This window comes from Camelus ferus, chromosome 8, assembly GCF_009834535.1.
Source record: "Camelus ferus isolate YT-003-E chromosome 8, BCGSAC_Cfer_1.0, whole genome shotgun sequence".
Classification (NCBI taxonomy): Eukaryota; Metazoa; Chordata; class Mammalia; order Artiodactyla; family Camelidae; genus Camelus; species Camelus ferus.
Window position 1 is genome coordinate 63,911,568 of NC_045703.1, and position 14,959 is coordinate 63,926,526.

Genomic DNA, 14,959 nt, shown 5'->3' on the forward strand with positions numbered 1-14,959 from the left:
ACTTATTCCATCCCACATCTTCTTATGTTTATATAATTTTAGTCTAATGGAAGCCATTCGTTTGGAGTAAACACAAGTTTGGAATAATTTGTCAGTTCTGTGTAATTTCTGCAACTCATGACTTCAGATTACTTGAACTGGAAATGTGTGATAATTAAGCCGGGGTGGCTCTGATGCTTTGTCTTGGCCTAGCAAAGTTTTCTTTATAAGGAAAATGCATGTTCACAATGGTCTTTAATACAGTCCTAAGTGGACTGACCCCTGGATTCTGCTCCATCTCTCATGGCCGGTCCTCCACACTGGCTCTCCTTTCATTCCTTAAAGTACATGGTGCCCCCTTTGGCCATGGGGACTTTGCACGTAACAATCGAAGTAATCACTTGGAACCCCAAGTTCTCCAGTTTTTCTCATTTGGTTCGTAGTTACCCTTCCATTGGGTCTCATCCCAATCATCATTTCCCTGGAGAAGTCTTCATGGATTCATTAGACTAGGCTAAACCCCCCTTAGATAATTTATAACAACACGTATCTCATCAGTTGTACATTTACAGCTGTGTGGGGTGTGTGTGCGTGATCTGATCTGTGTGTCTGTCTTGGGCATTAGACTGTAAGGTCTATGGAGGGAAGGGCTACGTCTGTCTTTGCTCACCACTGCATCCCAGAACCTTACATGGTGCGGAGATGTTCAGTAACAATTTATTGAATAAATTGTAAAGGGAATGTTTAAAGTATTTCAGTCAGCAGAATGTACTCCAAAGCACACATTTACATATAAACAAAGATATGCTAATTAAAAAGCTTCTGAGTTATTCATAACCATTCCCTAAGGGGTGTCTGTTGAAGGCACCCGAGGTTGGCCCGTTTGTGCTTACTATGTGTTCGTGAAAGTTCAATTGGGTTTATTTTAAAATATTTTATATGCCAGACCTCCTAATAATTCAAATGAACTCTCCTCAAGTTAATCTTATTAATAAAGCTTTATTACAGATTGATATATGGAAACAGAAGAATAAAAATAAAAGGTCATTAACTAGAAAGTGTTAGTATCTCAGCCCATGATAGATTATTTTATAAATAATTAGCTAAGGGGAATTGAGAGAGAAAAAAATGAAACTGTCCATGGTTAAAATGTCTTATTGTTAATTGTTTTGATAATTAGTTGTATCTGGGGTTTTATTTGACACTGATTTTAAAAGATAACAAACGAAGAAGAATTGTGTCATATAAGCCACAGAAATGTATAATAAACGAATTTCTATATGATTAGAAATGAGAATCTAAGCTGAAGGCAGCAGGAGGAAATACTGAGTCCAGTGTCCCGTCTAATACAGTGGTCCTTCCTTTCACATCGCCGAGAGCTGAGCACTTTCTGATGTTAAACTGCAGGGCTCCTAGTTCCATCTAGGGGCAGGTCTAAGCACGGGATGGTTTTTTCTCCTGTCTCACTGATATCTACCTTCTGCTAATTCATGCCATTTGCCTTCCTGAGAAACACAAACCAGGTCTGTTCCCTTTTCTGCATCTCAAGCCTTTAAACAGTTGATCTAGCTATCATGACACCCAACTGTCCTTTTTTTGGACCAAAATATCTCCATTTCTCAAGACCTCTCACAATGCTGAATGGGCTTCCTTTGCACAAATTCTTGTTTCTCAAGTTCACTCAGTTACTTCCTGCCTGCTTGGGGTACACATTCTAATAATGCAGCTTATAAAACGAGTCCCCTTTCCAGCATCCATGTGACGCTGTTCTTCATGGCTTCTGGTCAGCAGCATCCCCACCCTCCTCATCAGCCTCCGGTCTTGTCTCTCTGCATCCAAGACTTTTATTGATCCACATCTTCCCTGACTGACCATTACTTTCCTTGTCACCTCTGTGGCAGATGACCTTTCTTATTTTGCTAATAATAATGGTAGCTTAACTTTTTTTTTTTTTACTATGTATTATGCTAAGGGCTTCATACGGACTCATATTTAATCCTACACAAAGCCCTACATCCTATAATTATCACCTCTTCTTACAGACAAGGAAACTGAGGCAGGTCTCAGATACATTCTGCAAGATCACACGCAAAATCGGGCTTTGAACCCAGGCTGTTGGACGCTGGAGCCCCTGGCTCTGGGCAGTAGGTTAAATCGCTGGAAACTCTAGTACCGACTCCGAAAAATTCCTCCATTTTACTTCAGAAGGAAAGGTCTTTAAGAAGAGCTCACATGCCTCCTTTTTCCTGAGCTCAGAGGAAAAGCCTCCCTGCTCTTTGTTTAGCTTTCCTTCTCCTCTTGGGCTCCTCAGGTCCTGAGGCTGGATGAAATCCTTCTTGGATCCAAAGCAATGCAACAATGATGGTGCTCTCCCAAGTGTGTTTGATTGAATCCAAAATTAAAGCAGTGCTGAGAGGTTAAATCATCGAAGGAAGTTCGATAAAATTCTGATTCTTTATATGCTGAAGATTAAACAAATTCTAGGTTTTTGGAGGGTTTACTACTAATCTGTATGCCAACACATACATAGGGACAAGGGGCAAACAAATTGAAGAAACTGAAGGGAAGTTGCACTGTGTACCAGGACTCATTTTTATTCACTCAGTTGCCATCTCCAGTGCCTAGAAGAAGCCCTAACCCTTAGCTGGCACATGCTTCTTCTAGGCACTGGAGATGGCAAAGTGAACCAGACAGGGTCCTTTTTCTCGTGGGACTTGCATTCTTGCATGGGGAGGTAAATGAGACAAATAACAAGTTGACATTTAGTATGTCAGGTGGAGAGGAAGAAAGTAAGGCCTGGGCATAGTGACCAGGAGTGTGGAGACTCTGGGGAAGTGAGGGAACAGCTGGACAGAGATCTGGGGAAGAGTGTGCCAGGAAGAGGGAACAGCAATGGCAAAGGCACGGAGGAAAGTGTGCTTGGTGTGGGAGAGGAACAAGAGGCTGGAAGAATGGCTGAGTGCAATGAGAGGGGTTGGAGGGGGCGGAGGAGCCCAGGGAGACCTGGGGGCCAGATCACACCTGGCCTTGAGCTGAAGGTGCACTCCATAGACAGAAAGCATGTGACTATGGAGAAACATGTCCAGAGCGCCTGTTGGGGAACTGGCTGAAATGCTAGCTGGTTCTTGAAGGGGAGGGTTGGTTGACAGAACAGACGACTATATACTTTCAGAGCAGAAGCCAGTCTAGCAAACAGGATGAAGGTATCCATCTTGGCAATGCCGAGGAGGGCTGGGACCAGTGTGTGTATATGTGTGTGTGTGTGTGCGCACACAGATGATGTCTGTACTTGGTTTGTCATGGTACCACCTTTCAGTACTCATGTTTGAAATGAAGGCTGTGGCTCCACCCACTGAGACCATCAAGCCCAGTGCTACGTAGTTATAGCTCAGTGTCCACGGGAAGACAGAAGGAGGGACAATAAGCTGATTAGAGTCTGTGCCTTATATTTATTCTGGTGCCTCGTTTACCACCTGTAAATATTTGTTAAATTAAATGAGCAGAAGCATCTATTTTGGGTCCAGGTATTCATTCCCCGTCGAGTATTTACTCTGCACCCACTACGTGTCAGATCCTGTTCTAGGCCCGGGACGTACAGAGGAGGACAGACAGCACCCTGCCCTTAGGAAGTGCCATTCTAAGCCAGTCCTCACAGTGTTCACCACAAAACGTCTTACAGCCGTGGCCACTGCCTGGCGGTTCCTGATACCCTCCGAGGCTGGCTGGAGAGGGGATTGCTTGACACTTCTTTTGAAATATCAAATTCTTTCACAGTGTTTCTTGAAACATTTTTTGTCACATTCCTGTTCTTCTGGGACAAAGCCCCTAAACATGGGCTTTGTGTGCTTATGGAGTAACCCTGCAGTAGGAGTGAGACTCGACTTTAAGCCACTGTTTACTAAAAGGCTCCAAGGCGAGGTGATTTACTGGGACTTCCGTCATGTCCCCAGGCTTTTCTGAATAGGTTGTTGTTTTGGATCGAGTTGTGTCCCCAGTTGATATGTTGAAATCCCAACACTCAATACCTTAGTATGTGACCTCTTTTGGAAATAGGGTTGCTGCAGACGTAATTAATCAAGTTAAGATGAGGTCATTCAGGAGGAAGGTGGGCCCTTCATCCAGTATGACTGGTGTCTTTAGAAGAAGGGACCACCGAGACCCAGACACAAGAGGGGAGGACACCATGTGACGACAGAGGCAGAGACTGAACTGCCGCAGCTGCAGCCAAGGAGCTTCAAGGACGGCTGGCTAACCACCAAGAGCTAGGAAGGGCCAGGGAAGGATTACTTCTCGTGGCTTTCAGAGGGAATTCAGCTCTGCTGATGCTTCAATTTCAGACCTGCCGTCTCCAGAACCGTGAGAGAATCCATTTCTGTTGCTCTCAGTCCCCCAGTTGTAGGCACCTTGCTACGACAACCCTAGAAAATGACAGATGGTGTCCGTGCTCTTCCAGCCTTCTCAGATCTATCTCTTCTCACATCCTCCTTGTAGCAAAGCTAAATTACCTGCTCGCACGCCAATGCTGAGTCTACTAGACCGCTTGAAGCCTGAGAGACTGGAGGCCGTGTTTTGCCATCTCTGTATTTCTGGCACACAGTGGAGGCTCCTTAGTTCTTCTGCACACACACCTGTGGGGCTGCCTGAATGCACCACTAACTTTCTTGGTTCGGATTATTTTGTGATTTTTATGATTTTTATTTTTCAGTCTAATTGTTTAGCTCTTTCTCCAGAGTATGGGGCCCGCGAGATTAATTTGGGCCATAAAGCACCCTTCTTATGAAGACCTAACCTTCCAAACTTTACAAATGTAGCTGAGAAACCTCCAACTGTGACAGCAAAAAGTTCACAGGGCTGCCTTACTCATCACAGCTGCTTATGATTCTCCAAGTCATGTTTTGGAGCCTGGAAAGCAAAATGTTCCCTTTCCCCGGATCATCACCTGCCTTTGTTGACCAGTTGTTTTTTAAAGAAATGTACTTGCTTCTCCTAGAAATCTACTGAATTACACTTTTTTAATAGAGATTCTCAATTTTTAAAAACGGATTCAAATTTACCAGTGAGAATCAAGATGTGAAATTTGTTAGCCTGTTGATGCTCTGCAAAGCCTTACTTTTTCTAATATTCTAACTTACACGTAAAAAAGAAACGGGTTCCCACCTGGGCAGGCTCCGCGGCCCCTGCAGAGGCTGTCCGTCTGCCCCAAAGGCTTTACACAAAGCTTCTGTCCAGTCTCCTGCTGCCCGGACGTGCACACTGAAGAAATCCTCCTGGGGAGCGGAGGTGAGGGTGAAGGGGTGCCACTCCAGCGAGGATATGGATGGGCACTGGAGCAGGATGTACTGCCCCGGCACCATTTTAAAGTTACGCTTTTTCATGCGAAGTTCCAGGACTCCAGATGGATGGCTTACCACCTAAATCAGAGCGAGAGAGTTCTTTTTCTTTTCACTCAGGTTAAATAAGAAGAAAATGACCTTCATTCCATCAAAGATTTCAAAAATGTTTAAATCAGCTTTTTTTGAGGGATAATTTACATATACCATTCGCTATGCATTTCCAAGCATTTTTTTTTGCCCTCCCTTTGAAGTCTGGGTTGGCAACTCCGGTAAGAATGAATTGATCTCCTTCAGAGTGCTAGGTCTGGAATCTGGGCAGCTGTGCCCAGATGTGAAGTGGTGTCGGGCACGTGACTTTATGTCTCCGGCGGCCACACTTTCGGTTAGCAGGCCCAAGTAATTTCAGACCCAAGAGAATATAAACTAGTATACCATACGTAGCATTTAATTATGCTTAACGTTATTAAAATCATCATGAATTAATGTCATGTTTTAAAACATGGGTCCAGTTTGTTACCGTTTCCAACGAAGGGCATTTTTCTAATCCCTTGTGAATTAACCCCAGGATTTCTTCATTATAATTGAAAAACAATCTTCAAACTCAGCCTGAAATGGTTGGTTGGTTTGGTTTGGTTTTCATCAAGTCTCATCCAATCTCCTCCCAAAGCTCCGAGTTTTAGATGTAAGAGAGCACCATTGCTTTTTAAAGGGCTCTATAAATTGCTGCTTCCTGGAGACAAAGAACTAATTTCCCTTCTTAGCGTTCCCTCTTGTTTCCAGGCCCCCAAGTCTTCTTTTGTGGCAGGAGGTATAAGGGAGTGAAATCTAGTGTCTAGATCTTGTGACAGTATTTTTCCGTTCAGCAGAGAATTTCACAGCATTTTCATCATTAATTCCATTTCTCCTCCCCCTACTGATACTCGTTCCGATTCTGCTGTTAAATGGTCTCCCTAGTAACAGCTCTAGTAGATTTCCAGAAGTTTTACTGTCTGGCTTTTGATACAGCCTGATATCCTTTGGTGCTTAACTTAAAAACAGCAACCCAGAAACAGCTTAAATCAGAAATATGAAGCAATTTCTAGGCATCTGCTTTCATGAAGACAGTTAAAGAGATAGAGTATTCTGTTGTTAATCTTGTATTAGCAAAATCTTATGGGTTTGGTTAGCAGAGAATTACTTCTGTGATGTTGAAAAACTGGGGGGAGAGGATTGGGTAACTTTTCAGTCTCCTAGGCATGGGTTCTTGATCTAACTGCTCACATCTCCCTCCAACATGAGGCAAAAATTGAAGAGCCGTGAAGAGGGATGGCAAAATTGGAAAACACTATCACCATGCTTTCATTCACTAGAGTACGGCCCCTTAAAAACCCTTCATCTCCATTTTGAACCCTCAGCTCCCTTTCTCCCTCTAAACGTGAGGCTGACTGTTCCCCCACCTTCTGCTTAGTGATTCCAAGTGTGAGTGTGTGTACTTGAAAATACATGTTTATTATTTACATGTTTGCAACCTCCGTGCCTTTATGTGGTGGAGGAAGTGACTATACTCTAAGTTGCTATGACCAAGATAAAGCACACTCAGTCCCCCTGCCTTTCCCCCTAGAGAGAAATGGAAATAAAGAGAAACAGGGGTGACTCCAGCGCTGTACCACCACCTTCATCAGAATTCTGTGTACCAGTGCGGAGCCCTGATCCCTGTCTTCAGTAAAACGAGTCACACTAAAAGATGCACAGGATACAAGCAATTATTAGAACAGAAAATGAGCCTCTAAATTACAGACCGTTCTGCAATAAAAATGGCAAATTAAAAACTTGGGCTAATAAAAAATTTTCATCTACACTCAGGTTTTTATTCAGACATAAACCTACATACCTACCTTGGTAATGACAACCTCTTGTTGAAATCGCCAGCACCTAATTATTCTTTCACATGCATACAGGACCACAGGGCCTAAAACCCATTTCCAAGCCTGCAGAGAGAGGAAAAGGAAATGAAAATAGAATCCAAATATTTTCAATTTGAGCCAATCAATATATAACATGATGGGGTTTAGACATTTTCCTTTAACTTTGGGCCAGTTATCAACTACAAGGATGTCTCCTTGTATTAACTACTATAACATTCAATTATTCCTTGAAGTCTACAAGCTTATTTAAGAGATTAAACTCTTCTGTATTGGTTTTTATGCTTACTTGATCAATGGTGCCTTTATGTAATTAGAAATAATTGAATTTGCAAAGAAGTAAGAAAGCAGATTGATGTTTATGTTACGTATGATAGGGTCATAAATGCTCCCAAACTCAGCCAAAGTCAAAGGCTTACAAACCACATTAGTGAATCAACATGGGGCATAAGAAATCCAATAAAAACACTTTTTAATTTTGGGGGCCAAAAATGCATTACAACTTGGGGAGGGTCTGCAAAGCAACTCACGCACCGACACCCACACCCACACCCACACCTACAAACACATGTGCACAGCCAATGTTATTTGGAATAAAACATAAAACTAGTTTCTCAGCACTTTAAATGTAGGTTGGCAGAATCAGAACAAAAGCCTCAACACTTGTCTGGAGAATTGTGACAAGGAAGATTTCCATTGTGTTAACCCCTTATGCATTATCGATGCTCAGTCTACCAGCAGGCTACCCTTGTAGCAGGGGTCGGGTGACAACAGAAGGTATCTGCTTCCCCTAAAAGGGGAGGAAAGGGAACTTAAAATTTTGAAGATATAAACTAGGTTTGATGTCAAAGAACCTTCTGAGGCATAGTCTCTTTATTTCACAGAAGAGGAAACTAAGGCTCAGCCAGATGAAACAAACTGTCCAGGGTCACAAAGGCAATAAATAAGGTCCCAGTGAAGACGTGAACCCCGGTGGGCCTGACCACCCGCCTGTCCTCTTCCCATGTAATCTTTCTGTCCAATGCTGACATTGGAAGGGACACTTACTTTATAAAACATTTGAGACTTATTAATTCATTGAATTTTAGGATGATAAGGGTTCTTGGAAATCTACTCCAGTTTTTTTAATTAAGGTATAACTGATTTACAGTGTTGTGTTAGTTTTTGGTGTACAGCATAGTGATTCAGTTGTATATACATACATATATATATATATATATTCTTTTTCAGATTCTTTTCCATTATAGGTTATTACAAGATATTGAATATTATTAATAGTTCCCTGTGCTATACAGTAGGTCCTGTTGTTCATCTATTTTATATAAGTAGTTTGTATCTGTTAATTCCTAACTCTCAATTTATCCCTCCCCCTCTTCCCCTTTGGTGACCATAAGTTCATTTTATGTCTGTGAGTCTATTTTTGTTTTGTAATAAGTTCATTTGTCTCATTTTTTTTAGATTCTATGTATAAGCAGTATCATATGATATTTGTCTTTCTCTGTCTGACTTACTTTACTTAGAATGATAATCTCTAGGTTCATCCATGTTGCTGAAATGGTATTATTTCACTCTTTTTTATGGCTGAGTAGTATTCCATTGTGTATATATATCACATCTTCTTTATTCATTCATCTGTCAATAGACATTTGGGTTGCTTCCATGTCTTGGCTATTGTAAATAGTGCTGCTATGAACTTTAGGGTGCATATATCTTTTTGAATTAGAGTTTTTGTCTTTTATGGATATATGCCCAGGAGTGGGATTGCTGGATCATATAGTAAGTCTATTTTTAGTTTTTTAAGGAATCTCCTGGAAAAAAACATAACACTCTGGGAATGGGTGTTAGTTGCCTAGGCAGATAGAGAGAGGTCAGAGAGTCAGGACTAGAATGCAAGCCTTCTCTTCATTTCCCTAAATCCCCTCCTTGGTATTTTAAATCCAGTGGACCTTACTCTTGGAATACTATCTTAAGAGCAGGAAGGGCATCCCCTTCTCTTGAATTCAGAAAGTCACTAAACCTTTACTGATTGACTCACCATCTTCCTCGCTCATTCCTCCCCTACCCATTGTCCTGCTCTGTCTTTTCAGTTGACAGGTCACAAGCCCTTCAGCATCACTTTTGCTTTTGTTGTCTCTCTTGTTTCTTCCAAATCTCTTTTGTTTATTTCTGGGTCTGTCTTCATGGCACCTTTTCTCACCTACATCAACCTTCTCTGCTTTTTCCCTGGGAGCCTCTTGTTTGCCTGATAAAGGCTCGATTTCTGTAGGCAACACAAAGCAATTTGACCCACTTATTCTTTTTCTGCCTCAGTGGGGTTCAGCAACGTGTTCAGAATATCAGAGGGAAGAAAACCTTTTGTCCACCTATGCTGTGGGTGAGGCGGTGATGATGATCAGAGTAAGGGAAAAAGCAGGAAGGGGTAGACTTGAAGGATGGGGTTGGACCAAAGCAGCGAATCCTTAGGTCTCTGATGCTCGAATGAACCAGAAAGCATTTTGAAAATTGGTTTGGCTATTTACAGAAATGATAGCAAGAATGCCATTCTTTCAATATGAGCTTAGAGAGAGATTTGCAAAAACACTCATCTAGTCTGTACGTATTTTTACAAATAATCTTCCACGCCCGTTTTAGAAAAGTTTGAGACATCACACACTTCATTTTGGTGATGTCAAATCAGTCATGGTCTCTGCTTTTTCCATGTTGATAAAACAGAATGGATTATTTTTCTTTGTACAGTTATTCAGGAAGGAGAATGTGAGCTATTAATCCTCCACTCCGTCTCTATCTGGTATAAAAATTGTTCCAGGAGGAGAAAACCCAGTTTAGTTACACTGTGCTCCTCATGGAGCCCCTGGAAGTTAGGGGGAAGGGAGAGGGTGGCCAGAGATGCGTATGTGAAGATCATCCTAGCAGTGAGGACCAGGAGAGGCAAGAGTAAGTGAAGACGCGGAGGCACACCCCACAGCAGGAGGAGCACATGGCTAGCGAGGTTGAAACTGGACTGGGTCTCAGAAGACCTGGCTTCTAATCTTGGGGGCACCATCCCTCACCCCATGCCTTTAGGAAAATCTTAGGTCTTTTTATGTTCAAATTGTCTATTTTGTAGCATGGAGAGTTGAAAGAAGCTATTATTTGGGTTCCTTCCAAGCTCTTAAATGCTTTACTCACAGAGATAAATAAAAATATATGTACTTGTAGATAGCAGCGGAGAGCTGACCAAATGAGGAGTGAGATTCAGAATGAATGTTGAAGAGAGCAGAGGTGAAAGTTCACGGCCACAGAGTTAGGAGCTCTGGCTCCTTGATGTGATTTTGCGAGGAAAGCCCTTTGTGACCGTCGATAAGAAATAAAAACTCCTTGGACTTCAATTTCTCCATCTATTAAATAAAGGGGCAGGGCTATTTAGTATCTAAGTTTCTTTAATGCTAAAATACTCTGTGGATTCTTAGCTTTATTTTTTCTTCTCCAAAAATACTCAAAAAGTCATGGCACAGTGAGTATTTTATGATAGAAATAAAACCATGTTGATTTAAAAGCTGCAGTAATGAAACTTGTTTCCTCCACTTTCACTCCTGGTTTTTCATTCCTACCAGAAAATAAGAACATGCTGGCTTTGATTTTATTTTATGTGTGTGTTTATGAATGGCCTCTTTTTCTAGACAATGAGATTTCCAGGGGCTGGAACCACATCCCTGAATCTTGCTTCTAGTGCAACGCGGAGTATAGAACAGCCACTTGGCAAATGTTTGCTGAATTGACTCTGCCTCGGTTACAGCTTTTCCCTATACCGCTGACGTCATTCCCTAGTAATTAAAAAAGTGTCAGCCGTATCATTATTATTATTTGTTAATATTGTGGTTAAATGAAATAAGATGCTTTTTTAGCCCAGGGAGACCGGGCATCTTTTGAGATGGATTGCAAGAGGAATTCTAGAATCTGGAGTCCTGCACGTGTCTGTGAGTTTGGGTAGAAGGGAGGAGTGAGACAGGAGGGGGGGATGGGGATTGCAAAATATAATTTGTTCCTTTGCTTAGTTCAGTTTGTATGAGGTGGTGTACAAAGCATTCTCAGCCCTAGCATGGGTAGAGTGCACCACTGAAGGTGAACTGATAAATATTCTATTAAGAAAAGTGCCATGAAAATGCACCGAGTTCAGAGAAGCAAAGAGGAAGAGATGAAGTCCTGCAAAGAGGAGGTGGGGGTGATGCAGTGAAGTGCGGGAACTCTTTCTTGTCCTTCGGATGCCTTTTGGATTCACAGTGTCTCTAAGGCATCGGAGAGAATACTGTACAGTTCAGCCAAGCGGTAATTGCACAGCCCACACATGCTTTGAATCAGGATCCATTAAAAATAATGGGAAAGAGTGACAACATGAGTTTGGGTGTGCAAGGAGGTGTAGCAGGGGAGAGGGAACAGAGAGGTGGGTAAGTTCCCCCCTTTTAATGATAATTAATGTCAGCATCCACTACTGGGAGCAGGCTCTAGTCTGTATTCATGAGGTGTGGGAGGGTATTGATTTTTTTATGGAGACACTGTAGCTGAAAATTTGAGAGAGGCATTCATGTTCCTCATTAATATGCAGGCTGGGTAGTGGCTACCGATAGTTGAGTTTAAGACACAGACAATCTATACTGGCCATTAAAAGAACCACAGTCTAATGGACGCATCTATTCCAGTTCTCTCAGTTTTAAACATTCTTCCTAGCAATTTCCACCCTTAAAATCCAGTGCTTAAATTAATATAGTTGAGGATTTTGGAAAAAGTCAATCACTATATTCCTCATAGGTTGATGACTTAATTTCCTGAATCTTCACCATTTATAGACTATACATTATTATCCCATTTTTTTATGATACATATTTTTTGGCACTTGTTTCCTTCTAGTTTTAATCTGCTGGCTTTGTTTACTGGCTTTCGTGCCTTACGCAGCTGTCCCAAGTTTTGCATTATTCTAAGACACCTGAGGAGACCAAAGAAGATTATTATTTCTATTTATCTATGCCACCTACTCCAATGCTTACAGCATACCTGGGAAACCATACTTTTGAGATCTTGTGGACATTATCGTCTACTCTAATTAAGTCTATTTTGAGCAAATATTGTCATTATTTCAGTTTTAGAGGCTTAGTTAGAACAGGAAGTCGATGCATATAAGCTCAAAATGTTTCCATCTCAAAAATGGTGGAAAGAAAGAAGGCACACTTATAAAGAGGGCACGATTCTCATTTGGTTGTTGCTTAACGTTCCTTTTTGATGGGATGCTGTTAATTCTCAGAAAGGAGAGGGGAGATGCTCTGGGGGCAGGGGAGCTGCGCGCACAGAGAGTGGGGGTGGGGGCGCGACCAAACGGCTTGCCGACTCCCCCAGAGACATTACTGTGCTTGGGGGACTATGAATTCCCACACCCAGACATCCATTTTTAAATGTAAGTAGAAGAACACATTTCCAAACGAACAGAGTGCTTTTGGCAGTAAACCTCTCTTAAAATTATCCATAACTCGATTTCTCCATTAGCACACTTAATAAAGAGTTGGCTTTGTCTAGGGGTGACATGGGCTGTTCTTTTTTCAAGCCTATAAAAGCTCAGCTATTTCAAGTGTGGCGACAGCTATTTTTAAAAGCGCCTGGGTTCATTCTTACCGAAGGTTCCTTGCCAGAAAATTGAGGCGCGGGGCACCGGACCGCTGTGTGCCACTCGGCGTGGTGATCTCTGCAGAAGGTGACGTTGTGCCGCGACAGACTCTCGGGGGTTTGACCTCGGACAATCCGCCTTGCCATTAAACAAAACAAAACAAAACCCCCAAGTTTGAAATTGATTTTGTGCAGTCTTGTGACACCACAGATAGTATTCTATGGTGGGCTCTGGAATAACCCTTCCTCTGTCTTGAAATCTGGGCTCTGGGGCATTTCCCTTCACATCTTTAAAAATAGGAATTTAAGTAGTTTCCAGTAACTTTGAAGATCCCAGAAAAGAAGTAAGTGCCCCTCTGTGGTATCCTGTGTTAAATTGAAAGTGTCTATATTAGAGAATTCATAATGAAGGAAAATTGTTTGAACACATCCTTTTGTAGACTGTTGAATTTAATTAGGTTACATCTTGTCCTGATTGCTGATTTGGGCTAATTGGCTAACTTTGTGTTATGTGGGTCTTCTTCAAATATATTGAACTTTGACCCTTCCTGGTTTGTTTCTGAGCATCTAGAAGTTGTCAAGTGAAGAAGTCAAAAGAAGTGCCCAGAATAATGGTATTTTTCCCCCCAGTGACCCCTAGCAGGCTTAGTATTTGACAGGGTCAAAACTGGTCAGCGTGAAATGTGTCTTCAAGATGACATTGTTGAATTTGAGAGTGAAAAAGGAAGTTGGCCTTTGTGAGCAGAGCACTGGATTGAGAGTCCAGTGATCCTGCCGGACTGTATTTGCCACAAATGCAGTACCGATTCACCTTCGACAAGTTGCTTAGGTACAAATTCCTCCATTCACCCATCGGTGCACAGGCTATGAAGCATGTCACATCAGGGTCATGTAATCTAAGACCTGCTCAATTCCTAGGTGTTTATGAATAACATACATTGATTTATTTTTGAGGAACATGGCCCCCACAGGCTGAGAACAGATAGCATCACGCAGTGCAGGTCCTGGGTAGCCTGGTGGAGTGACATGTCCTCTGCTGCACGGTAGGGCCTAGGATGAAGCTTTGGCAATGCCCTTGGAAACAAATCCTGGCCTCTGTCCCAGCCTGTCCTCTGGAAGTCATCCAACTTGATAACATCCCTCTGAGTTAGATGAGCAAATCTATCTGTGAATCTCCCATGAGCAAATGATGCCCAGACACGGGAAGGGTGAAGAGAAAACAGGAGCAGGAGGAAAAGAACCCATAAATTTTAACACTTTCGTTCTCAGGCCTTGGGCAACCTTTCTTATATTATCCAAAGAAACCTCAGAACACTTCTCAAATGCAGTTAAGTATCTTTTTAAAAATATTACACTTTTTATGTCTTCATCTATGCCATCCCATAATAGGAAGATTAGTGAGCTTTAACACATTCCAATAATCCTACTTTACTTGGCGTTTTGTATAGAATTTGCAAATTACTTTCTGCTGTAAACAGTAGCTGTGGAATAGTTCAAGCTGAGAAGATTAAATGAGGCCCTGATCCCCAAATAAGCCTTTCAACTAAGTTTAAGTGACTAAAAAATTTCATCTTATGAAATGTTATTTCAATATTAAAAAATATCTCCTGTGAAATACAGCCCATGGAAATCCTCCTGTGCTTCTGCTATGCCCCAGGGTGGGGATGCAGGGGAGGAAGGATCAGGGCGAGGCCACTATCATTTCTGTGAAGAGGACTTGCAGTCGCACGTGGATATGACGAGCTTCCCGGATGGACTACAGAGGTTAACCCCCTGGCCTCGGCAGAAGAACCCACAGAGGAAGGAAGGCCAGGCAGCCTTTGGGGTGAGACACATGCCAAAGACAGAAGTCAGGGTGAGGGATTACACATTCCAGAGTCAACTACAGATATTTTAAAGTTAAAAGGAACTAGAAAGCCTTTAGTCAGGCAGCAGCAGCATAAATCTGCATATTGAGTAGGTTAGGTTTCTAAAAATCAGCAGAGGAATGGCGGTTTTTTAGGGTCACATATGCCCCCCAGGGGCAATTTTTCCTTCTCCCATGTCTGTGTGTCAGACAAGCTAATGGATGGTGTGGGAGCTGTTAATCCGGCAGGGGCAGCAGCAGAAGGGGAC

General features: G+C 42.2%; 1 protein-coding gene across 1 annotated transcript in view; it reads right to left on the reverse strand.

The window, feature by feature from the left end:
• Positions 1-14,959, reverse strand: part of NOX3 (NADPH oxidase 3) — a 55,114-nt gene that overhangs the window by 25,324 nt on the left and 14,831 nt on the right. Inside the window, exons 5-7 of the mRNA XM_032485434.1 lie at positions 12,854-12,983; positions 7,187-7,279; positions 5,137-5,390 (exon numbers count right to left, since the gene is read on the reverse strand). Coding sequence (XP_032341325.1) covers positions 5,137-5,390; positions 7,187-7,279; positions 12,854-12,983 — 477 coding nt within the window. The remainder of the gene's footprint in view (positions 1-5,136; positions 5,391-7,186; positions 7,280-12,853; positions 12,984-14,959) is intronic.